General features: G+C 43.3%; 2 protein-coding genes across 19 annotated transcripts; both read left to right on the top strand.

Annotated features, from left to right (window-relative positions):
- The first annotated feature begins 70 nt into the window (after positions 1 to 70).
- On the top strand, positions 71 to 23,208 carry LOC6725409 (homeotic protein female sterile). Of its 18 annotated transcripts, none has more exons than XM_044923697.1 (13): positions 71 to 297; positions 1,397 to 1,692; positions 5,454 to 5,624; positions 5,698 to 7,461; positions 8,302 to 9,898; positions 10,028 to 10,198; positions 11,004 to 11,123; positions 11,249 to 11,380; positions 17,050 to 17,108; positions 17,446 to 17,563; positions 17,721 to 20,070; positions 20,151 to 20,319; positions 20,383 to 23,208. In XM_044923697.1, exons 4-13 carry the CDS (start codon positions 6,160 to 6,162, stop codon positions 20,446 to 20,448), a joined length of 6,084 nt encoding a protein of 2,027 aa, XP_044779632.1. In that variant the 5' UTR covers positions 71 to 297; positions 1,397 to 1,692; positions 5,454 to 5,624; positions 5,698 to 6,159; the 3' UTR covers positions 20,449 to 23,208. The 18 variants fall into 18 exon arrangements, with proteins under 18 accessions (XP_044779632.1, XP_044779633.1, XP_044779630.1 ...); XM_044923698.1 differs by lacking the exon at positions 71 to 297 and adding an exon at positions 335 to 544; XM_044923695.1 differs by lacking the exon at positions 71 to 297 and adding an exon at positions 544 to 645.
- Positions 23,209 to 23,871: 663 nt separating this feature from the next.
- LOC6725408 lies at positions 23,872 to 25,834 on the top strand. The gene is made up of 5 exons (XM_002106388.4): positions 23,872 to 24,120; positions 24,309 to 24,630; positions 24,683 to 24,759; positions 24,851 to 25,241; positions 25,302 to 25,834. The coding sequence occupies exons 1-5, from the start codon at positions 23,900 to 23,902 to the stop codon at positions 25,554 to 25,556; spliced, it is 1,266 nt and encodes a 421-aa protein (XP_002106424.1). The 5' UTR covers positions 23,872 to 23,899; the 3' UTR covers positions 25,557 to 25,834.
- Positions 25,835 to 25,895: the final 61 nt, after the last annotated feature.

Here is a 25,895-nt window from a genome sequence, read left to right as displayed (position 1 = left end):
GAGGAGGACTGTGTCTCCGCTGAAAAAGACATTTGTGCTCGCTAACACAATCCGATAAGTAATCGAGAAGCACGTAAAAGAACTCTGGTTATCGGAGTCACTTATTGCCCGATAGTTTCAGACAAAAACGCCTGCTTATATCGATGACAGTCTTGTTTTTGTTGCGCTTACGTTACGAAATTAATGTAAAGTAGCCGACGAATCTACATTGTGCCAGTATAAATGGATTGATACTGACAACAACATAAGTGCAAACTGCTTGTGAATTCCCCAAAGAGCCATATGAAAAAGCTAAAAGTACGTGCAAATGGTTGAGAAAAGGAGAGAACGAAAGCCTCTATGAGTTTGTGAGAGTATGTGTGACTACTTTGCTCTCTGGCTCTCTCTCTCTCACACACACTCGCACAGAACGCTCTTCTCTCACACTCTCTCGGCCGGTAGCTCTAGCTGTCCCGCTCTCGATTTATCAATAAAAGCAATGCGTTAAAACGGCATAGCCGCATGTAGCAAGCGCGTGCGCCTCGTGCCCGTCGGCTGTCCATGTGTGAGTGTGTATTCGCATTTTCAGTAATTTCGAAAAAAAAATTTTGTATATTTGATGGCGACTCAGAAGAAACTCGCGCGTTTGTCGAAAAATCGTAGCGCGTACGTATATATCGGTGTGTAGAAATTACTAAAAATTGTGGTAAAAAATGGCAAAAATTATATAAATTTGTGTTCGAAGTGGAGTGCTAATTGCGGGGAATCCGATGCGAATGGAAAAATGTTGAAATTTATAAGATTTTAGCGCCAAAAAACGCATTTGAAAAATGTGAGACTTCAATGGACATGACGATTTTTTTTTTCATTTTTTTCGGTGGTGGAACAAAAGCGAACGAAAGAGGAGGAAGAAGCAGAAACGTTCGTCAGTGTGTGTGCGTGTGTGTGTCGAGTGAGGGGGCATGAGCATGAACGTGTGTAGTCACCAAGTGAATAATATTAACAAATAAAAGAAGAAAAAACGAAAAAAGAGGAATACACACGCAGAAGCGCGCGAAAAGTTTCACTCGAAATGAGAAAAAACAAAAGCAAAATTTACTAGCGCTAGTTGCTGTTCGCTAGCAAAAAGAAACCGACGTGCACATTGAAAATCTATAATTTTGTCGATTTTGTTATTGTATTTTTTGATTTTGCGGCGCCGTCGGTAACGTTAGCATACCGTTACGTGGCCTACGTAGCGTGGTGACGTGCAGAAGACGCTTACGTTGTGGGTTACGTTACATTTGTCGCTGAGGATTTCACTCTTTCTCCCTCTCTTCGCGCCACACTCGTTCTCTGGCGCGCGCAAATCCAAAAATCTCGAGAAAAAAAAAATAGTGCCCGATGTGACCAATATTTTTTGTTTTTATTTTTACAGTTGCAACTTTTTAACAATCGTGTACAATCTGTATGTTGTATATGTTCAATTTAAATTCAACAACAAAAGCAACAACGCAATTCAACAATTCAGCAACAACACAAGCAAAACCGACGAGCTAAACTCGGCTAACACAACATCAACATCCAGCGGCAGCGCGGCCATAAACAAAGCCAAAATCAAAAGTCATTCGGATATATATATATTTGCACATAAAAGCGAATAAACAGTAACAGAACGAGTGGATTTAACCCAACAACAAATAGAAAAGAAGAACGAGAAAATCCAAAGGAAAAGTAAGTTTCAAAAGTGCATCGCACGTGGCTTCAACCCCCGCCTCCTCCACCTCTAGTGGCCCACCTTCGCACAGTGGAAAAGGATGCAAGAGCGCGCCACTTCGGTTTGCCCCAAGGACTATTTGCATTTTCTGCTAGTTTTCGAGTATTTGCTTAGGGGTCAGCAACCCGGCAAAATGGAGGGAAATTTCGACAGGACAGCTGCTTTTCCCCGGATTTATTCAACTGCCGCAACAACCCTTTTTTCCCCGTGGCCTGGGAAAACGATGCATTCCATGTTTATTTACAATTTTCCTGTGCAATAACTGAGATACCAAATGTTCCCAGGGTGATTTCGAATTAATCTGCTACTTTTACCGATCATAGAGTTCTTCAACTCGAATGCAACATCATATCGTTTTTGAAAGCAAAGCTGTTGAAATGATTTTTGTGTTGTAAACTTATATATTCGACGGGCCAGAATAAATGTTCTAGTGTACGAAAATTGTATCATATTTATTGATAGCCTATAAACAAACTAATCTAGTTTACAATTTACATTCCCAAAGATGTGATTTGTTGGAAAGATTTAATCGTTTCACTTTTATATTTTGAGAGATTCTCCTTTATACTGTGATTAAATAGTATCTGTGCATCTTACAGATTTCCTATAGTTTATCATAAAATTCAATGGCAAATATCTTCGCGCCCTCTCCCAATTACCATTTCTCTCTTTCTACAAAACGCATATATGTGCATATGTACTTTTTACCGGCATTTAGGATTTTCGTTTATTCGCTCACGTTTGTGTGCAATTGTTGTTGCTGCTGCACTTTGCTGGTTGGCGCGTAAATAGGCAAACGCAATTTGTTTGTTTACTTGTCGGGCGCTAAATTGAAGATATGTTTATCGTAAATAAGCGCAAAATTTCGATTGCGGTGCGGCGGCTCTCTCACTCTCTCTCCCTAGCTGTGAATTCAAATTCATTGATGCTTTTTTGGTGCCTTGCTCTTCATTTTTTGCAGCTTCTTGTGATGCCTCTGCTTCTTCTTCGGCTTCTGCATTTGCTGCATGTTGCCATGTAAACCGGCTTTAAATTCGTGCCACTATTAGCACGATTTATTAACCTAGAGGCAGCTCCCCTTTCCCACCCCCTTCCAGCCGAAGCCTCTTTATCAGACTCGCTTCCTCTCTGTCGCTCGCTCGCTCGCTCTTTTTGCAGATACACAACGATGGCACTAAAACCTACAACAACAAATGCTCTCGTCCGAATGCCACTTCACACACACACACGCACCCGCACACAACACACATGGACGGCGACATGCCGCCATATTTGCATTTGGCTACGTATTACGTAGCCCCCTACTGTTGTCTCGCTCTACCGCACGCCTGAGCAGCTGCAACTTTCAACGGAGAGCGTGCGTTAGTATGTGTGTGTGACAGTGAGTGTGCTTCACTTGAGAATTTTATTTATTTAAATAAAATTGATATATTTGCCCGTAGTTCAAGTGCATGGATTTTAAACAGGACAGAAATAACAATATTTAATTAATGAGTTGAGTGCTTGGTGAATGAGCTTTCGGCTTGCGAGGTAAATAAAAACGATGTTTATTTTTCCTGCTACAAACTGTTGACCTTTATTTATTTGTTTGGACGTAAGACAGATTTCTGATTTAGTTGTAAACAAGAGCTTTAAATAAAACATTAATCACCAAAATGGAAATATAATAAAATGAGTTTTCAATCCGGGGTCGCGTTTAAAAAACCCCATTCCCAATTTCATTCCCAATGCATGCCGTTGCTGTCTCTGCTTCTTCTTCTTCCGCAACTCTGCTTCTTCCTCTACGTCATCGTATCGTTCTACGTGAATTTCTGTTGAAAACTCAAAGTCTACTGTACTACATAATTACAACCGCACGTTCGTCCGCTCTTTCGCTTTTGCTCTCTTGCCACTCTCTCGCTCGCTCTCTCTCTCTCTCCTGTGTTTAGAGTGCCTGTGTGTGTGATAAGTGCCAGTTAATGTTTTGTTTTGTTGTGAGAGCGAGAGAGTCGCCCGCTATTGTGTATTAAATATTTGTTATTCCTAATATTCCAATTATAAATGTGGCGAGGCGAGTTTAGAATGGGCCAAATACGTCACATCCATTGGCTGGCCTTGCTGGTGTCTACCTTCGTTCGTGTTCGTTATTCTTCCGTTTAATTTTGCGTCACAAACGCACTTACACACACTCGCATACGCACACTTGGCAACTAACAAAAACACAGTGGGCCAAATCGGACTATTAAATGCATCTTTAAATATACAGCTGATATCTGTAAAGCTCAAAGTGAAAGCGATCAAAAACAAAAAGAAAGATGAAAAGAGAAGAAACATCACTTGCCGGCCGGCGGCACAAATCCACTTGTGAGTGTGCGTGTGCGAGTGTAAATAAATTCGCAACATCAACAAAAACTCTAGTTGGCTAATAAACAAATCGACGCTAAAAAGCAAAGGCAAGTGTTTGCGCTTGACCTACAAATACAAAGTTTTTATAAACATTAAGGAAACCATAATGAAAGCCAGAGACATTCCAATTAACTGTACAATGGATTTTAAAGTGCAACTTGAATGCAATTTGTCCACTGTCATTTAGGAATATCGGCAAAAGGCAAATTATTCCACTGTATGCGTGTGTGTGTGTTCTTTCTTCCTCTTTCTCGCTCACACTTAGTTGAGGGTGTTAAATAAAATGTGAGAAACGTAGAAAAGTTGGAATTACGTGCATTTTATTGCCTTTTGGCATGCCGTTTTCACTAGCGCTGCAACAACAACAAACAAAGCGAATGAATCATGCCGAATGACAAGAATTCAACTTTAAAAAGGCGGCGTGGTGGTGAATTTCTCTTCATGCAAACACAACACACGCTACATTCGTTCTATGTGTAGTGAGATTTGTATTGCGTGTGTGAAATGAAATTAATCATTGATTTGTGCGTTTGCATTAATGTATATTTATTGTGTTTATTGAAGGCTTTTTTTAAGGTTTACAAAACGTATTTTGCAGCGTTTAGCGTGCGCCATTTGCCTGCTTTGCTTGCTCTGTTTCCTTAAGTGCAAGCGAGACAGCTCTATTGTGCGGTCTGCATATGCGTGTATGTGTGAGCCGGGCGCTCTCTCGAATTTCGAACTAGAAAATAAGAGCGCCGCTCCTGGCTCATCTTTTTTTTTTGGTGTTGCTCTCTGTGAGTGCTAAAACGGCGGCGGCAAAGTAACTACTCACGAGCAAAACGGTGGAAGGGAAAAACTAAATGAAACGGCAGACACCGCAAAAAAAGTAAAGAAAAACGACTAAAAATAATGTTGAAATCTAGAGTCAAACGCATAAAGTAATAAATACTAGGAATATTGCGAAGCGAGTGATTTGATTGCTGTTAAAAAGTGCCCGCAATTGATTGTTTTGCACTTGGCTTGTGTGCGCGAGTGTATGCGTTTTGTCGTTCTCCCTGTTTTCAGCTTCTTCCGTGTGTTCTGTTTTGTGTTTTCCGTTTTCCTGCCGCCTCTGCATATTCTACATTCTACATTCGTTGGTGTCGCATATTGTTTATGGCAACCGCCGCACTTTTAGTGGTACATTTTGATTGTTAGTTTCGTTTTTATCTGTTTGTGGGCATCATTATTTATTTTTTGTTTATGTAATCCACAATGGAGGAGTGTTGTGAAATGCAAATCCCACGGCTAGAGTTGCAAAATATCCGAATGTACCGGCTAACTTGGCGTTTCTTTTTACTCTCATTTACAGATTTATAGCCGTCTGTGCTGTACTAGGATTTTTGTCAATAATAAGAAAGGATACAAAGTCACAATGACTCCAGTATCAGTTGTACTTGTCAAGTCCTTGGCCCTCGAATCAGGTGAAGCGAGCCGATTCCAATGAGAGGAGCCTGGGCCCTGAGAATCTGGAGCAGGCGAGGTGAGTACATCCTCTAGATTCGCAATGCTCCTGGCAATCCTAACTAATTCATATATTTTCTCAATATTCACAGTGCACAGACATTGCTGAGCATGAAGCAATCACTACGGACCACTACACAATTTTATCCCTTGAACAAGAAGAGATTCTTATCAAAAACCAGAACAGAAGCACCAGGATCAGGAGTTGAAAAAACGATAGGCGGCGGAGGATTACCAGGAGTAGGAGTCGCAGGAACAGCAGGAGAAGGCGTAGTCAGTCGCAGGAGGAGGAGGTGGTCACCGGCCACATAAGACCAGTTCCCCCCCTAAACCCACTTCACCCCCCCAACATACCCTCAAACGAAGGAATCGCAAGGAGGATCAAATCAGAGGACAGGGAGGAGAGACGGAGGCGGCCCGTGTGTGTGTGTGTGTGTGTAGGTGGAGTGTGTGTGTTGGCCGTCTCAGTCGGATAACCATCAACCCGGATCCTTAATCCCAAGACACAAATCTCAAACTGAAGCACCAGATCCACCACAAGAACCACCACCACCATGTCGTCCAGTGAGCCACCGCCTCGTTACGAGCCACCCGTGGAGCCAGTCAATGGCATTGTACAGCCACCGGTGATTCCACCAGCGGAGCGGCCCGGCCGCAATACGAACCAATTGCAATATCTGATCAAGACGGTGATGAAGGTGATATGGAAGCACCACTTCTCGTGGCCCTTCCAACAGCCCGTCGATGCCAAGAAGCTCAACCTGCCCGACTACCACAAGATCATCAAACAGCCCATGGACATGGGTACGATCAAGAAGCGGCTGGAGAACAACTACTATTGGTCCGCCAAGGAGACCATACAGGACTTCAATACGATGTTCAACAATTGCTATGTCTACAACAAGCCCGGCGAGGATGTAGTTGTTATGGCCCAGACGCTCGAGAAGGTCTTCCTGCAGAAGATTGAATCGATGCCTAAGGAGGAGCTCGAACTGGAGCCGGTTACGGCCAAGGGTGGCAAAAAGAAGCAACGGGTGCCGGCTACGCCCAAGTCATCGTCGAGTGGCGCTGGAGCATCCGCCGGTTCTGGTACATCCTCGGCAGCAGTTACCAGCGGACCAGGTAGTGGCTCCACGAAAGTGTCAGTCGCTGCCTCATCCGCACAACAGTCCGGCCTGCAAGGAGCGACGGGAGCAGGCGGTGGATCTTCAAGCGCACCGGGAACTCAGCCGGGTTCCGGTGCGGGAGGAGCGATCGCCGCCCGACCCGTATCCGCCATGGGCGGCACGGTTTCATCGACGGCCGGAGGTGCACCGTCCATACCACCGATTAGCACAATGCCACCGCACACGGTACCAGGCAGCACCAATACGACGACGACAGCGATGGCTGGCGGCGTTGGTGGGCCAGGTGCAGCTGGAGCCAATCCCAATGCTGCCGCCCTGATGGCTAGTCTTCTGAATGCGGGCCAAACGGGCGGCTATCCCGGTGCGCCCGGCCAGACGGCGGTCAATAGCTCCTCGCTTCTAGATGGCAGTACAGCCGCAGTAGCGGCGGCAGCAGCAGCGGCTGCGGCGGCGGCGGCGGCGGGAGGTGCAGTGGGAGCCGCTGGAGGAGCAGGGACAATACCAGCAGTTGCCGTCAATGCCGCCAACGCCGTTCAGGCCTATGTGAATGCGGGCGTGAGCGTCGGAGTCGACGCCGTGATACCGCCTCAGCAGCCCGCCAAAATAAAGAAGGGCGTCAAACGGAAGGCGGACACAACAACGCCGACGGCCAATGCCTTTGAATCCCCGTACACGCAAATGGACTCCAAATCGGCCAAGATTGCGACGCGGCGGGAGTCGAATCGTCAGGTAATTGGCAAGAAGGTAAGAGTAACGGGCATCGCCAGTCGTATAAGTATGATTATAGTCCCTCAAGGGCTCGGCTCGCACATATAAGTTTATATTCAGGAGTTGTATCTTCTTTGGAGTTCATTTTTTGTAATTAACACAAAGTGTGCCAATCTATTAGGTCAGCTAGATTGGTATAAAATCCTGAATTTGTATTTAGTTTTAACGTCGTAATTGTCACGCCGAGTCTTCTTAGTTTAATTAAAGTTATCAATCAATTGAAGCTCCTGTTTTGCATTACTTTTGATGTGTCAAGCTCATACTTCGGTCAGACTGATCATTTCAATAATTTCCTTTGCAATTACAATAATATCCAATCCAAATGCACAACAACAATCGATCAAATCATACACTATACGCCGTCCTGCCTTTTACTCGAAAGCCATTTCATAGATTTGTAAATAAATCGAAATACGTGAGTGGGGATGTGATTTGACCTGCAACATATATGTAATTATATGGAGTCGAATTTCATCCTTATGATCGGTAATCATTTCGTCACAGTTGACATGCGAAGGGAATTTAACTTGACCTGCAATTTCAGGCGTTAAGTTCCATTGGCATGATCTGCAATCATTTGTTTTCGAACCATTTGATTTATTTTGATGCTAACCCCATGCTGCTTTTTGCTCGTTTTATTTTCTTTTCTTTTGCGTTGATTTTGTTTGCACTCAACCAACCAATCAATCGATCGATCAAATCAACACCAACAACCACACCAATCAATCAACAACACCAACAACAAACCACAAATCAACCAAATCATCAAAAACCGAAACGATGGGTCATTCTGAACCACAGGATCTTACATTCCAGGGCTCGGGATACAATATGTCGCCGCTAGGCGTCTCCGGAGTGCCCGGACTTGGCGGTCTAGTTGCAGGCGGCGTGGCTGGTGTTGCGGTGGCCAAGAACAAGGAGAAGCTGTCGGATGCGCTCAAGTCGTGCAACGAAATCCTCAAGGAGCTCTTCTCGAAGAAGCACTCGGGCTATGCTTGGCCGTTCTACAAGCCAGTGGACGCGGAAATGCTTGGCCTGCATGACTACCACGACATCATCAAGAAACCAATGGATCTGGGCACAGTCAAGCGGAAAATGGACAATCGCGAGTACAAGAGCGCGCCGGAATTTGCCGCCGACGTGCGATTAATATTCACCAACTGCTACAAGTACAATCCGCCAGATCACGATGTTGTCGCTATGGGTCGCAAGCTGCAAGACGTATTTGAGATGCGCTATGCCAACATCCCCGATGAGCCGGTAGCCAATGCAGCCCACCATCACGGACATGGCCACGGGCATGGTCATGGCCATGGCCACGGTCACGGGCATGGTCACGGACATGGTCATGGTCACGGATACGGCGGCTCCTCCTCACTCAAGCACGATGCCAGCGATTCGTCCAGCGAGGACTCCAGCGACACCGAGAATGAATCCAACTCGGATGAGGAGCGCAGCGCTAAGCTGAAGATGCTCGAGTCCAAACTGCTCGGTCTGCAGGAGGAGATCCGCAAGCTGTCAGAGGAGGCCTCCGCTAAAAAGAAGGCGAAGAAAAAACTCAAGGAAAAGAAGAAGTCAATAGGCGGCGGATCAGGCTCTGGTTCGGCCTCGCACCATTGTCACGCCACGGGCGGCGGTGCAAATGCTGGCGGAGCAGGCGGTCCCGGATCAGGCGGCCATGGGAGCGTATCCGTGCCAGGCGGTGTCGGGTCCTTGGGTCCTGGTGGAGCGGGCGGCGCTAATCTCAACGCGCTGCTCGGTGGCTCATTGGTTGGCCATGGCGGAGCGGCCGTCGCAGGAGGCGTTCCCAATGTGGGTGCGTTGCACAGCCAGGTTCACGACGTGGCCATGGCCTTTAGCCAGCTGGCGGGCGGCGGTGCCGCGGCCGGTGCTGGCTTTGGTGCCGGTGTGACAGCAGCTGGAGCATCGTCGGGCGGCAAGGCGGGCACACTGGCCGGCGCTCTGGCAGCGGGCGCAGCGGCAGGTGCCGGCGGTACGACGGCTGGCAGCGGTAGCAGTAAAGGTGCTAAGAGCAAGGGCGGACGTGGCGCAAAGGGCAGCGGAGCCGGCGGCGTTGGAGCCAGCAATAATGCCGCTGCGGGCAATGCGGGTGGTGGCGCAGCGGGAGCTGCAGCGGGCGCTGGATCTGTGGGAGGTGTTGGCGGTGCAGGAGCAGCGGGCGGCAATGCCTCCAAGCGGGCCAAGGGCAGCAGTTCGGCGGGCGCTGGCGGTGGTGTTGGTGGCGCGAATGCCAGCGCCGGTGGTGCCGGGGCACGCGGTAGCAGCAAGAAGAAGCCTAGCCAGGTGATGAACTTTGACTCCGAGGAGGAGGACACGGCCAAGCCAATGTCGTACGATGAGAAGCGCCAGTTGTCGCTCGACATCAACAAGTTGCCAGGTATGTTGTCGATTCTATTTAATCACTGAACCACACTTAAATCCAAAGAACGTTCAATGATCCTTTAAATCGTGAAAGTGCCATTGATTTTATTCTAAAGCTTCACTAATATTCCCATTCTGTTCGCAGGGGACAAGCTGGGCCGTGTGGTTCACATTATCCAGAATCGGGAGCCATCGCTGCGTGACTCCAATCCCGATGAAATAGAGATCGACTTCGAGACGCTGAAGCCGTCGACGCTGCGCGAGCTAGAAAGCTATGTGGCGTCGTGTTTGCGCAAAAAAACACGTAAGCCATATTGTAAGTTTGTAACTAAACCGAGACCACAACAAAAGCCAAAGCAAATGCAAATGCAAATGCAAAAGCAAAAGCAAAAGCGAAAGCAACAGCAAAGCAGCAAGAACAGCAAAAGCTAATCAAAAATAAAGTACCAAGACCAAGTACAAGAGTCAAGATAGCCATCAGACAACTGAGAAATCTATATACAAATCCATACCCATTGCCGAGATAAAAGATACAATTTAGAACAGAAGAACACCCATTTCCATTTTGGCTTTGCTGACTGCGCTTCCAAATTTGATTTTCATTTCGAACCGAAAACCGTAGTGGTCATGTTTAGTTAGTTAAACTCGAAAAAAAAAAAACCAAATCTATCAAACTGCAAATCCTTATGATTAAGATTTTCAACACTCGAGAGTTTCTATCCAGTTCATCTGTACCTAGCAAGTGCATGCAAAAAAAAACAAACAAACAAAAAAAATAAGGAAAAAATAAATGAAAACCCCTTTTCCTTTCCTCAAGTAGCTTGTGAATGCTGTAGAAGTGCCGATGTGTTACAGAAATCTCTAAAGCCTACAAATTTTATCATATTTATGATAACGAACCTTTTCTGATATTGGGTTTTGTTACTCAAGAGATTTTTGTAACATCGCTAATGACATTGCCGCTTTACCTTTTTTCCCCTTCCAAATTTTGAAGACATTTCGTTTCGAGCATGATCTTATATATTTCCCCCTCAATCAATCTCCCCTCCCACTTCCATCGTCGCTCTATTGGTTGAAAGTCAATCTAAGTGTAAACAAAATGTCGTTTTTCCATCTCGCAGATAAAAAGCCTTCTGGCAAGTCGAAGGACGAGCAGATGGCCGAGAAAAAGCAGGAGCTGGAGAAGCGCCTGCAGGATGTCACCGGCCAACTGGGGGCAAGCAAGAAAACCGCCAAGAAAGGTATGTAGTGACCACAATATACCCTAGAATTTATCACTTATTTATTGTATTACCAGTTGGTATCTTTCGTACTTATTCATTCAATTCAACGATGCTAATTTCGCAATATTTCTTACTTCCCGCAGATGAGTCCGCTTCGAGCAAGGTCGAGGCAGTGCAGCCGGCGAATCCCGTGTCGTCGAGTTCCAGTTCCAGCGATTCATCGTCGTCGAGTTCGAGTGATAGCAGTTCGAGTGACTCGAGCGACAGTGAAGCAGGTTAGGACGCGTTTTGTTTGTTTGTTTATTTTATACAACTTTTTTTTTATTAGTATACATAGAAATATGCAAATAGAAATATATATATACATATACATATATATACATATACACATATATATATATATATATATATTGTACATATATGTATACATATACATATATATATATATAGAGATACGTTGTTTGAGAAACAAACAGCAAACTCACTAAACACACAAAAACAAAAAATGCAGATGCAGATACAGATTGCGACTTTAGATACAAGACCCACAATCTTATTATATTATCGTTTTTAATTAGATAACTTTAGATACAAAAAAAAAAACATAAGGCAAAGGGGCGGGGCGGGCGTGGCTTGAGTCAGAGAAGAGAAGATTCGAACGAGCAAAGAACTGTCATGAAAGTGTAAAAATATGTATTGCAAGTAAATATGAATTGAACATAAGTCGGGCAGATTCAGGAGACTTGAGCAGAGCGATTGGCTTAATAAATTGAGTTGGAAATAAATAGGTTTATCTAGTTGTAATGCAATAGCTACACCATTAGCAGATGATCGTGTTTTTCTGCCTAACATTTCTTTCTATCATTTTGTTTAAGTTAGCTTCGAAAATTCACACAGACACTCACACTGAACTACGAATTAGAAGGAGACAGACACAGGCACAGAGAGTCCACTGCGGAGCGAGCGAGAGGGGAAATGATAAGGGTATTGTTTCGATTGAAAACGATGACCGACTGACTGAAAGATATCCCGCTCAAAAACACAAAAACCCACTGCTCTCTCTCTCGCTCGAATAGGGTATCTTGAATTATTGAATTTAGCGCATTTTGTTTATGTTTTCGTGTGCTAAACAACAAAGGAGAATGACAAGACGACCCTCAGACTGCAAAAAATTGAAACTTGCACTTGCCAATCGTCTGATGTCTGATATGAGAGGCCAACGAGAAGGACATTCAACTCTGATTTAATATTTTTTTTAGTTTTTTTTTCGATCTGTATTTTTTTTTTTTACAGAAATGTGTTTTAGAAATGCCCAAGAACCAAGTTCATGACAAAGTGCAATATGAATTTACTCTAAGAAAGGAAATGCACCCGAAAATATGGAGTCTAGCGAGTAAAATGTGTCAGTTGAATCAAAATTTAAATGTATTTTATTCAGATATTTCGAGAGAGGAGGTAGCCAAAAGCCCATATGGGAAACGAAACAGGTTGATGATTATTAGTTACATGGCAGAGTTGTTAAACAAATTTGCTGAGGGAACGTTTAAACTGAGGTTTTTGTTTCGATTCGCAATTTAACCACATCAGAGTTGGATGATGATCGGTCATCACAATATCAGACGGTTGGAAGGGCCACTCAGTACGACATATACACTTTTCCATTTTCATGAAACAGATACACTAAATACAGACGAGAACAACACGAACCGAACCGAACGCAAAACTTTATATAAGCGATATGTATGTATATATATATATATATCTATATATAAAAATCTAGGTCTAGTACATACTTAATTATATATACACACCCACACACATATATATCATATTTAAGCATTTGTAGGTATTAAACGAATTGTATTTGTAAATGAAAGAAATCTTACACAACACACATACAAAACTATCTAAAATGAGAACATTATGCAAAAAACACACACTTTAACTACTTTAAGTCTTTTGAACAAGAAAAACCTTATTATTACCAATATTATGATTATTATTATGATTATTATTATTATTATTATTATTATTATGATTATGAGAATATGCTGAAAAAATCGTGAAGCAATTGTGTATTGGGGGCAGCCAATTTGAAAAAGAAACTAATGAATTCCAACTCCAACCAACCAGTCAATCTATCAATCAATCAACCAATCAATCAACCAATCAATCAACCAACCAACAAACCAACCAAACCCAAACCAACCAATCGAACCAATCAACCAAATATCAAAGCTCCATTAAATCTACAAAGCAGCAGAGCAACAATGCATGATTGATAAAAGATCAACGAATAAATCGAAATAAAAACTTATCATCCATAATCCACACACACATGATAACCCCTCAGAAGTACTATCCATTATGAGTATATATATCTCAGAGGCAGCTTGCTAGCAATCTTCATCGATCATCATTATATCCATTCCCCACCCCCTTCCCCCTACTACTAAAATCAAATGTTGAAATGATCCAGGGTTTTGCACTCTACCAACTAGGCCAGGCCACCAATTAGACCATATATGTAATATGTATCGCATTGCAGGCGATTCTAGAACAATCTTCTCCGCCGACTTTTCCAGGGTGCAAGTCCCATAGTCCCCGAAACGAATACTTCTGTGCCAATTTCACATGTTTTTCTAGTCCTGTTTCTTGACAATTCCAATGTGTTAATCCAAGCTCCATTGTGACGGTCCTACTGTCATGCTGTCTGTAACTGTAATAATCCAGTCGATAGGTTTTTTTTTTTAGTAAGCTGATCAAAACACGCACATATAAACCACCTACAGAACGTAACAGAACTATGTGTAATATATAATAATAATTATGCAAATGAACAATAAACATAATAATATAAAACTCTTAACTAAACTGAATGAACCAAATAGAAGAAATAATTAACATATGCAAAAAACGTTTGAAATTCTCGATACACTTGCAGACAATGTGTAAAAACAAAGAAAGTATGAAAAGCTTCGAAAAGCTATGAAATGAGATACACCTATCCGCAAAAAATTCAAATACGTAATTCGAAATGCAACCTAAGAAGAGAATACGTAAGAGAACAACACAGAGAGAATGAGAGAAAAATAGGGGGGGATTACCCAAAATTCAAATTAAAGCTAGAGAGCAACGAGACATTGAGGAATACTTTCACATTACTTCTAATTAAGTCGGCTGACTACTGTGAATGTTAAATTTGATGTTATTAATTATTTTAACGCTTTTAACGTCAAAACAAAGAGGAAAAAAAAAGTGTTTCCAGGTGGAGCGAATGGAAACGGAAACACTGCAGTTAGCATAATTCGCTAGCAATAGCCCGCACTATCACTTTAAACCGCGATTTGCCTAATATCACTCTATAATTGTATATTCGTATCATTAGTTCGTGGTTAATTGTTTGTTGATGTCATTAACTTAATGTGTAAATGTGGGAGAACCGTCATCCGAAAAAAAATCGCTTCCAGATCACTTCCAAGAGGACTCCTTGAGTAAAAAACCGAAAAGACACCTTAATGATAAATACAAATCAACGGATTAAAAACAAAATATGTTGTAAATATCCAAAATCAATTATCGTGAGCAAATACAATCGAATACTTAAAGTGGGGTAACGGTATCGTGTTCTGTCATCTATCTATCTCTTTCTCTCTCTCTGTGTGTCCTTGCCACTGTGTCTGTCTCTGTCTGTAGAAGTAACGGTATAACTAACGGTATGAGAGAAGCGGAATGAATCGGAATGGAACCAAGCGTAACGTAAATAGAGTCTTGCTCTATAGCTTACTAAACTCAAACTAGTTCTATATACATAGCTATACTTACATAGATAGATGTATGCTATACATATGATCAAAAGAGGTATAAAACAAAAACAAATACAAAAAGAAAACAAATAATTAAATGTATTTTAAAAACATTTTATTATTTATTTTTCGGCTGTCGGCTTTCCCCTTTACACATTGTTTGCACGTTTTTTTCAAAAAAAAAAAAAAAATAAATAAAAATAAATATATATATATTATATTACGAAAATATACAAAAAAAAATGCATAGAAGAGATGAGAAGGATTGATGATATGACGAGATGATAATGCAATGGAAATAAAGAAAATTTAACAAAACAAATTGCATAAAATCAATTTAAATATAAATTTTTACTATTAAATTAAATCAAATTAAAATCGCCAGGAGAAAAATGAAATAAATTACAAAACCAACAATAATAATGATTGACAACAACAAACAAAAGCACTTTCCACAACATGTAACAATATTTAATTTCAAATTGAAACACAACGGTCGAAAGCAAGCAGTTTTTAAAGAGAGCCAATCAGTAAGCAAACAAAGCAGTCAAGATTATTTATATATTAAGTTTTTGTTTTCAAACCCGATTGCCTGTTCTTCAGGATCCAGACATTTTGTATGTAGTCAGTCCGGTCAGGTAGTCGAGGTAACCACACCCTTCAAACTCTTTTTCCAATTCATTTAGCCCTCCCAATATTGAACATGTTTACAATATTGAACATGTTACAATATAACCTGTTGTTAAAAAAAACTGAGCAGAGAAATTCAATAACACCAACATTACACACACGTTAACACGCTTAAAATCGTTTTGTTAGAAGCCGAAAACAGAATTTTTCGAGCGATAACATTAAAATCAAAATGAGATATGATAAATCAGTGCATTTTTGGTTACAATTTGCACAGGCGACTCACAACAAAAAAAATAATAAATAAAATAAGGTATAAAATAAAATAAATGAAAGGATACATAGTTAAAATCTTAGGGAAAGAATGAAGGTAGAGGGAATAAGAAGAAAGAAAGAAAAAAGGAGCGGACGACGCGAACTACGTAACGTAACCCGACACACGAAAACAAATACAAATACAAACAAACCAACACACACACATTTAGCATTATGGAAACACACGCATACATTTAAATATTTATAGTAAAAACAATAATAATATTTATTATTAAAAAATGGCAGCGCAACAGCAGCAGCGAAACAAACAACAACTAAACTAAACTAAAAAAAACGCAATGAATACAACAAACAAAAACGAAAAATGAGAAAAGAAAATGTTTATTAAAAAAGAAGAAAAAAACTTTCTGTGTGTTTTCTCATTACCGCCAAAAGTGCCTTTCTTTTCACAGTGGAGAGATAACTAAACGATAAAAATGCAAAAGTAGCGATTATTTAACAAAACCGATAACGAATATCGATTGGAAACCCCGATGGTTGGTTTGGTTGCGATTACCCAATGTCCTTATCCATTTGGCTGGAGCATTATAAGAAAAGGAGGGGGTGGACGAGGGGGTCTCTGGCCGTTCTTTTTCAGTTCATTTACAGTTTAGATATTGAAAAGTGAAAGTGGGCGGAGAAAGGCAGATAGACACAGAAGTGCAGAGAAGAGAAGAAAGAGTGCCGAAAAGCGGCCGCTCATCCACCAAACTCCAAAAACCACCACCACGATAACCCACCCACCACGACACAATTGTTTCATCGATCGGCATTGTAAGAGGTATTTTTATTACACCTATACTATATCTATATTATATTTATATTTACATTTATATTTATGTAAACCGAATACCACCGCTAACGTATTGTTTGTACGACACGTATGAATTCGATCTAAGACTTAAAAATTCACTATCGCTTATGACTGTTGGGGTGGTTCTCTCTGCGCTCCAAACTAACTTACTGCTTCGTTTTTAGGGTCCTCTTAGTGCGATTTATGTTTTAGTCGCCCAATTTCAGTTGCGTTTTAGTTTCATCTTCATTTCATAAGCCAATTTGACGTGACATATAGACAGTTCCACCCCGGAATTTTTCCCTGACTTTGTTGCTGTTAATTATATCAAACCCCATCTCCGTCGCCGTTCTTAGCCAACCTCTCTCATTTAAAGTTTTGGTTATTCCCGCTCCAACAGGTGATGGCGATGAGCGACCGCCGCGCAAGAAAAAATCCCGAGACTCGAATGGAAGCAATGTAAGTACCTAAATCCAGTGACTCCATGTCAGGGAGATGATCCGGAACAGCATACCACACTACATACTTACATCATACCTATAATTATTTCGATCACTTGTCATCCAATCAAATTCCAATTGGCATTGATCTTCCCACAGAAGATACATATGTATTTGCATATTTGATGCAACACAATGATGATTGATCTGAAATAGTTAAGTGCCAAATGCAGCGTACTTCTGTTGACTGTCGTGATAACCAGAGTTAATGTAACACATGTCCATCTACCCGTTCCCATCCCCATTCCCTTTCCCTCTCTCCACGCCGCGTTTCCCCTTTAAATCTGTGCTCGCAGGTAAATAATCCAAGTATAAATGTGGTAATGGGCGGCAACCTGCCGAGTGGCGCCCTCTCGCCCATGCTGATGGGTCTGGACCATGTGGTGAACTCCAACACGCCCACATCACAAATGTGTAAGTAGAGCATAGTCGGTGTATATGTTCACAGAGATTTGTGATGGCTATTGTAGGCCATCGATCTCTGTGAACGATATATATACATATTCGTGTGAAGTGTGTAACTAACTAGCGTTTCTTGTGTCACTCCCTATCTTCCGTGATCCTCGTGTAGCCAATATGCTGGGCAATGCCAATCCGCTGACGGCAGCTGCCATGCTAAATAACAACAACAAGACATCGCTGCCGGGTAGCAACTTTGGTGGCGGTGCGCCCGCTCCCGGGAACATGATGCATGCCGGCGCCGGCGTTCCAGTGGCCGGTGCTGCCGTTTCGGCGGCGACGGGGCAGCAGCACAACAAGAATGGACCAAATGATCTGAGCAAAGTGCAGCCGGGTGGTCCCATCAACGCCGCCCTGCCGCCGCACAGTTTCGCCGGAGGGACAGCAACGGTGGCCACCAGTCAGTCGAGCGGCGGCATCCGCATAGCCAGCAATCTGCACAAGCCGTCCGGTCTGGGTGGCGGTGATCTAGGCGAGCATCATGCGGCACTTGCTGCTGCCCTGACGTCCGGCATAAACAGCACCGGCACTGCTGGCGGCGGCATTAACAATAACGGTGGCAGCAACAACAACGCTAATCCACTGGGCGGATCGCATGGGGATGCGATGGTCAATGCCTCGCTGGCCTCGGGCCTCAAACAGATACCACAATTTGATGATCCCGTAGAGCAGTCGCTGGCCTCACTGGAGTTCAGCGCCGGTTCTACGGGCAAATCTGGGCTAACGGACAACTTCTTAATGCAGCAACACCTGATGCAGCCCGCCGGACCCCAGCAGCAGCAGCAGCAACCATTTGGCCATCAACAACAACAACAACAGCAGCAGCAGCAGCAACAACAACAGCAGCAGCAGCAACAACATATGGACTATGTTACTGAGCTGCTAAGCAAAGGAGCGGAGAATGTGGGCGGCATGAATGGCAATCATCTGCTGAACTTCAACCTGGACATGGCGGCGGCCTACCAGCAGAAGCATCCACAGCAGCAACAGCAGCAGGCGCACAACAATGGCTTCAATGTGGCCGATTTCGGCATGGCCGGATTCGATGGTTTAAATATGACAGCAGCCTCATTCCTCGATCTGGAGCACTCGCTTCAGCAGCAGCAGATGCAGCAGATGCAATTGCAGCAGCAACACCATCAGCAGCAGCAGCAGACGCACCAGCAACAGCAGCAACACCAGCAGCAACACCACCAACAGCAGCAGCAGCAACTAACCCAGCAGCAGCTGCAGCAGCAGCAACAACAGCAGCAGCAACAACATCTCCAACAGCAGCAACACCAACAGCAGCACCATCAGGCGGCTAACAAGTTGCTGATCATACCGAAGCCCATCGAATCGATGATGCCCAGTCCGCCGGACAAGCAGCAATTGCAGCAGCACCAGAAGGTGTTGCCGCCGCAGCAGTCACCCTCGGACATGAAGCTTCATCCGAACGCGGCGGCGGCGGCTGCTGCTGCATCAGCGCAGGGCAAACTGGCGCAGACATTCAAGGCCAACGAACAGAACCTGAAGAATGCCAGCTCCTGGTCCTCCCTAGCATCGGCGAACTCACCCCAGTCGCACACGTCGAGCAGCTCGAGCAGCAGCAAGGCAAAACCGGCCATGGACTCGTTCCAGCAGTTCCGCAACAAAGCCAAAGAACGCGACCGTCTCAAGCTGCTGGAGGCGGCAGAGAAGGAGAAGAAGAACCAAAAGGAGGCTGCTGAGAAGGAGCAGCAGCGAAAGCACCACAAGTCGTCTTCATCCTCGTTGACATCGGCCGCTGTGGCCCAGGCAGCAGCCATTGCAGCAGCAACAGCAGCGGCGGCAGTGACACTAGGTGCTGCTGCAGCAGCGGCGTTGGCCTCCAGTGCCTCGAATCCTTCTGGCGGCGGCAGTAGTGGCGGTGCCGGTTCGACCAGCCAACAGGCAATCACTGGCGATCGCGACCGCGACAGGGATCGCGAGCGGGAACGTGAGCGATCCGGCAGCGGTGGCGGTCAGTCCGGCAATGGGAACAACAGCAGCAATTCGGCCAACAGCAATGGGCCAGGCAGCGCGGGCAGCGGTGGCAGTGGAGGCGGCGGAGGCAGCGGACCAACCAGCGCCGGTGGACCAAACAGTGGCGGGGGTGGCACCGCCAACAGCAACAGTGGCGGCGGCGGACCAGCGCTGCTTAATGCTGGCAGCAATAGCAATAGTGGTGTTGGCAGCGGCGGCGCCGCCAGCAGCAACAGCAACAGCAGCGTCGGCGGCATTGTTGGCAGCGGCGGACCCGGCTCCAATAGTCAGGGCAGCAGCGGAGGCGGCGGCGGAGGGCCAGCCAGTGGTGGCATGGGCAGCGGCGCCCTCGACTACGGTCAACAGGTGGCGGTGCTAACACAGGTGGCGGCCAACGCCCAGGCTCAGCATGTGGCGGCCGCTGTGGCCGCTCAGGCCATTCTGGCCGCCTCGCCATTGGGCGCCATGGAGAGCGGAAGGTAATCCCAATCCTAAAACCAACCGGACCTCTAATCTTAGCAGCTCAATGTTAACGTACATTTTTTCGTAATAATTGCAGGAAAAGCGTGCACGATGCCCAGCCGCAAATTTCGCGCGTGGAAGACATCAAGGCGTCGCCGGGCGGCCAGGGTCAGAGTTCGCCGGCACAACAATCGCCGCAGGATCGGGCAGCCGCCAAGCGAGCCGAGCAGCGGCGGGCCGAACAGGAGCGGCGCAGGCGCGAAGCGGTAAGTCAACCGACGCCTTTCCCACTTCAATTCGAAGTCTAAGCAAATGTTCGTGCTTTGCAGTTGGCTGGCCAAATCGATATGAACATGCAGAGCGATCTCATGGCTGCCTTTGAGGAGACGCTGTAGGCCAAGGCCCGGAGAAAGTCGACCAACCGGGGCATTAGCGTCAACGGCATCACCACTACAACCACTACAACCACCACCTCATCCACCATCACCTCCGGCGGCCAATCGAAGCGGCGGACAAGGCGTCAGTACCACCGCACCACGTTGGACAACGGCTTGCAAGAGCAAAAGCAACACGGCTAGGACAGTAACAACGACGACGGTTCGGCACAGAACTGTCAGAGCAAACAAATAACCAACCAACAAACAAAACATAGAAAACATGCAAACCAACCAACAAACCAACCAACCAACAAATTAAGGAAGCAAACAGCTAAGGTTAAAACCAAGAAAGCAAAGTTCTAAGGCGTAAATAACATACGTACATTTAGTGAGTATATTTATAATGCATATACGGATGGAGCGAGCTAAGGGAATATGTTGTGAAAACCGTCAGCGAAACCCATCACCCATCCGCAGCAGTCCAGCAGCAGTAACAATAAAAAATATAAAAAAAATGGCAAATTTCCTTCGGTTAGCAAATGATTCTTCGCAATTTTTTAAAAATCACTTACCATCTCGCTTATTATTTTGTATTAAAATTACGATTATGATGATGATGGATCGTGGCGACAAAGATGTCCGCACATGTTTCCAAAGCTTATTATTTTTAATATTATTGATTGCATAGGCAAGTTTAGTTCGTAGGTATACACTTAATTGATAATACTTATTTTTTTTTCATATTTGTATACACACACACACACACACACCTATGCTTAGAGTTGTTAACTAATTTAAAAACAAAAACGCGAAAACCACAACAAAAAAAGAACAAACTAAAGAAAATCGAAACAAAATCAATTCAAGTAATCCAACCGCAAGGGAACGGTTCAGTCCAAGTTGTCGGTACACGAATTCTTATTTTATTTTATTAACCAAAAGAAAATGTTATTAAAAATGTAGTCCGCTCCCCATTCCCAAATCATCCTACGGACCGCTATGAGCAAATTCAATGAAATCTTATTGTTTTTCGATTTTAATTCGGCACATCACCCATGCACCTGTAATTTATACACACGCAAAAGGAACACACACCACACACACACAACTACACACAACCACCCACACCCACCCACACATTAACACACCGGCAGACACTGGAAAGAAATACAGCACGATCCGCAGAATCAGAACCACAAACCAATAATATGGATACAAACTTAGTTAATAAGTCAAAACAGCCACGACATTTTTGTATATGCCGATGACGCGCCCAAACAAAAATTTGAAACAAAAAAAAAAAACAAAAAAAAAAAGAATGGAAAGTAATCCTAAATTGTTTTCTAATGACCAGAAGCCTTCGCAAGTAGGTGCCAGGATGCTATCCCCCAAATTGCAGTGACAATTCAGTAAATTAATGATACACGTTTGGAGTCTCTGCCGTCTTCCACCATGTGTATTCTTCGTCTACATCTTCACCCCATCATCTGCATGCACCCGATCCTCCTCGTCAATGTGTCCTTGTATATAGATCCATGGGTCCTTCCAGATCATCTTTCCATCGGGGACTCTGATCCTGAAATAGCAGTAGGATTTATGATAGCAACTATCTGTGTCGAACCTAACCAAATTGTAACTGTATCATGCACCATTTTTTTTTTTTTTATATATATATTTGACATACGTTTGGGGTTCTGATTTCTTTCTATTTACTCTGTGCGTGAGCCTGTGTGTGCCCTGCAGTTCCATTCACCGATCCATTATCATCGGTGAATCACCGCTCAATTTGTGTCCAAAGAGCGATGAGTTGTGAGACTGCAGGGTGTGGTTGAGATTAGGGATGCGTGCTTGTCTTTGTATATAGAGGCGGTCAATAGGTTCGTGTCTTTCCCCGGCTTACACTCGCAGCAAATTTCGTTTTGTTTGTGTAAAAATTAGTTTTTTTTTCGAAAGCGAGTAAAGAACAGAAAAATGATCACAAAACAACCCTTATTCTATAAAAAAAAAAAACATATATATATATACATTTATATATATATATATTTAAATACGAAAAATGTTGTATCTAGTAATACATATGCAAAATGAGAAACATTTTTTTTCTATACTTAATTTTAGCATTTAATTGAGAATAATTCGCACGAGGAGAAAAGCGTGAAATGTATGAAAATAAAAATTGGGAAAATCCAAACGATTCAAACAAAAGAAGTTTTTAATTCAGTCAATATACACATATACATAAATACATATATATATAAACAGGAATATATATATATTGACATCCCTGATAAGAACAGCATATTTGCATATATGAATATAACACCAATATATATATATATTTTAACATCACCCGACGGTGGAACAAAACGCATTTGATTTTGTTCAATCTGATCGAGTCGCCCAAGTTCTAGCAGATGCATTTGGCATACTAGCATGTAATTGTTGATCTTTTGTTGTTACCTAACGAGGGCATTAACTAGAAGACGATGATGATGATGATAAGGAATAGGATAGCCAGATAGCAAGATAGCATGATACCCTGATACCCTGAAAGCGGGATGGCTGGATAGGGTGGGTCGAGTCGAGTCGAGTCGAGGAGTATGTACCATATAGCGAAAAACTCACTAAAGAATCACTTTTCTGAAACGTAAAAGCAAACGATCTTAGCCTTAAGCGCCTACCGCTAAACAGAATAACTTTAAAGCAACGTTACGTGTGGCACGTAATGCAGGAACTAATAACACTATTATTAATAATAATAATAACTATTACGACTATGAAGCAGAAAATCAAGGGGAAACTGTTTTCGCTGGCAGAAAGGGTGAATATAGAAACCATTACATTTACAAAACATGACATCATTTTGGCCCCTTTAGCATTCTCTAGATATACAAATACAAGAATTCTTAGTAAGCCTATTATTAATGGAGGAGAGCGTGTAAGCAGAAAATGCGAAGGAAACCAATTAACAAGTAAAACGTAAAACATAAAACATATTTTACCTTTAATGCGTACACTTAGTATTAATGAAATGGCCGACAAAAGCAAAAAACTATAAGAAATGAGACAAAAAATAAATAAAAAGCAAAAAACAAACAACTAAAGAAAACAGAGAAAATTTGCAAAAAAAAAAAAAAAAAAAATAAACAAAAGTTCATAAAAAAAAAACCAATCGTGTGTTCTTATTCCATCGAAATTGTAATCGAATAGTTATCAATAGTGCCTTTTTCTATTTTTATATATTATTATTATATGCATTATTATAAATGCATATACTATTGCTTATTATTGCGATCCGCTTTCTTATCTCGCACCTCAGTTGAAATAATCGCAAAAGGGTCGCAATCTGTCAACAACCGCAAATCGAAAAGTGCGATAAGGAGGATATCTGCAGCATCAGCACCTTTCGGGCCCTATAAAAATGATCGACATCGAATGGGGCGATCAGTTGATTTTTGAATTCGTCGCGATGTTTCCGATTAACGCCGTGATCCTGGCCATTGTGGTTATTTCCGTACTGACCCAGGATGCAAGTGGAACGTGTAAACTGAACATCGGTGTTCCGGCTCCGCTTGTTATTACCAATTTTGGCTCCCAGCGCATATTGTCCGATTTCTTGACAACATATGAGGGTGAAAAGGGCCAGACCATTCGCCTTTCATGCGCGAGTGGATTTTCCATGGACTATGTGTACTGTTTGATTATATGTTACTCGCATGCTATAATAACCTTTGCTTAAAAATAGGAATTTTTATTTAAAATTTGTTTTTTTCGAAATTAGTGATATATATATATATATATATATGCACCACTTGATGAGTACATTCCTTCAAGCATAAACTGGCATATGCAAATGAACATTTTTGTTTTGCTTTCAGTTATAATTACGGCGGCCATTCATCGCAGACAGTTGACGCGACTGAACTTACAGTAACCTGCGACAGTGATCAGAGGTTTACGTTTATCTATAACGATAGAAAAAATAGTATAATTAGTGTTCGGTGTCTGGAGGACGGCCCTCAGTTGTTTGAGAGCATGACCAAATTGCCAAATTGCACGGGCATGACCCTGGTTTTAGGGAAAAAATTCGATGGCAAGGGCCTAATTAAAGATTCGGCATTGTGCTACGATTTGGCCGCATCTCAATTGAAATATATTGGTTATACCACAAGTTTCCATAATATCCGGATTGTCTCAGAGGTGGGTTGTAGCAACTTTTCGAGCAATATATATATTATATTTTTTTGTGTAGCACCAATTGGGACAACTTAACCATATCGGACTTGATATTCCTATCAGATACCAAAAATATCTATTCGAGACCATCAGGTAGGTGGATTCAGTAGGGCGCGCTATTCCTGTGATTAGATGAGTGCCTCTTTGATTAAAATCATAGTTAACATAATATCTTTTCGAGCAGGAAGAGTGAACTTGCTGCGTACTTGGCGAAGGATTTTCAGATTGGCAGTTTGGTCCAGGATGAGCTGGTTAGTAGGCACTTGGTTGGCTACGAGGACTTGATGAGCACCGTCTGGTTGGAGGTTCTGCGTTCCGGCAACTGGAAGCACTGGACGAAGGCAATGCATGATGCCATCGGTGTCCACTTCGACATTCGTTTGGGTGTCTCCGGTAGCGTGAAGCTGCCGACGTCCACCGGACAATCATGCAACGCAAGCCGATCGTTGAACATTGAACTGCTGAGCGGCAAATCCCTGCCCATTCCCGCCCACATTTGGGCCCATGTGCAAGCTGTGGAGAAGACCGGTACCGGACAGGATGAGTTCGTCATCATTGGCCACAACTCGCCCTTCGTGCGTGAATGCCATTGAATGCGTTATGATCAGGAATATTCAATCCTTTCGATCTTGCAGTATCGCAGTGACTTAAGCAATCTGTGCCCCTCGATGTGCAACCAGGTGTCCTGGCTGAGGAACACCCTCTTCGCCAGACTCCACGAGTTTCCCGCCTTTGGAATGGTGCAGTGCTGCCGTGTGGAGGATGTGGCCCACAAACTGGACAATTTTCCCGGTCCCTTTGAGAATGCAAATATGAATGTCAGCAGGACAACCGAGGCTACAACGACACCAACAGTGGATCTCGCTTATGAGAACGATGAACATATATAAACAATAGCTTGGTTTAACATTCAAAAAAGAAACATGGACACATTTAGGGTGAAATGCATTAACAAATGCGTAATCTCAATACTTTAAACCATATTATCCCTCTGTTCCAGCAAATATGGGACCCTTTGTGTACATGTAATTTGTATAAAGCACCTTTTAATGCATTAATATGCATTTAATGCAATAATGCCTACATATACTTGTCTATTTAATCAGCCCGTTTTGCCTTGTATCCGTATACGATCCTTAATTCCAGTAATAAAGTCACAATCAGCGCATATTTTAATCTTTAAGCATTATGCAGATAGGTAGAGCAGAGTATAATGATGAATAGGCTGA

This window comes from Drosophila simulans, chromosome X (genome assembly GCF_016746395.2).
Source record: "Drosophila simulans strain w501 chromosome X, Prin_Dsim_3.1, whole genome shotgun sequence".
In the NCBI taxonomy this organism is placed as follows: Eukaryota; Metazoa; Arthropoda; class Insecta; order Diptera; family Drosophilidae; genus Drosophila; species Drosophila simulans.
Note: the sequence above shows the minus strand (reverse complement) of the source record. Positions and strands in the feature narration are given on the sequence as shown.

Excerpts from the sequence above, each read along its gene's own strand:
- LOC6725409 (XM_044923697.1), top strand. The coding sequence starts at position 6,160 with ATGTCGTCCAGTGAGCCACCGCCTCGTTACGAGCCACCCGTGGAGCCA. Across the intron at positions 9,899-10,027 it reads CGACATCAACAAGTTGCCAG|GGGACAAGCTGGGCCGTGTG; the intron begins GTATGTTGTCGA and ends TTCTGTTCGCAG. Across the intron at positions 20,071-20,150 it reads GGCGCCATGGAGAGCGGAAG|GAAAAGCGTGCACGATGCCC; the intron begins GTAATCCCAATC and ends TAATAATTGCAG.
- LOC6725408 (XM_002106388.4), top strand. The coding sequence starts at position 23,900 with ATGTTTCCGATTAACGCCGTGATCCTGGCCATTGTGGTTATTTCCGTA. Across the intron at positions 24,631-24,682 it reads ATATCCGGATTGTCTCAGAG|CACCAATTGGGACAACTTAA; the intron begins GTGGGTTGTAGC and ends TTTTTTGTGTAG. Across the intron at positions 25,242-25,301 it reads TTGGCCACAACTCGCCCTTC|TATCGCAGTGACTTAAGCAA; the intron begins GTGCGTGAATGC and ends TCGATCTTGCAG.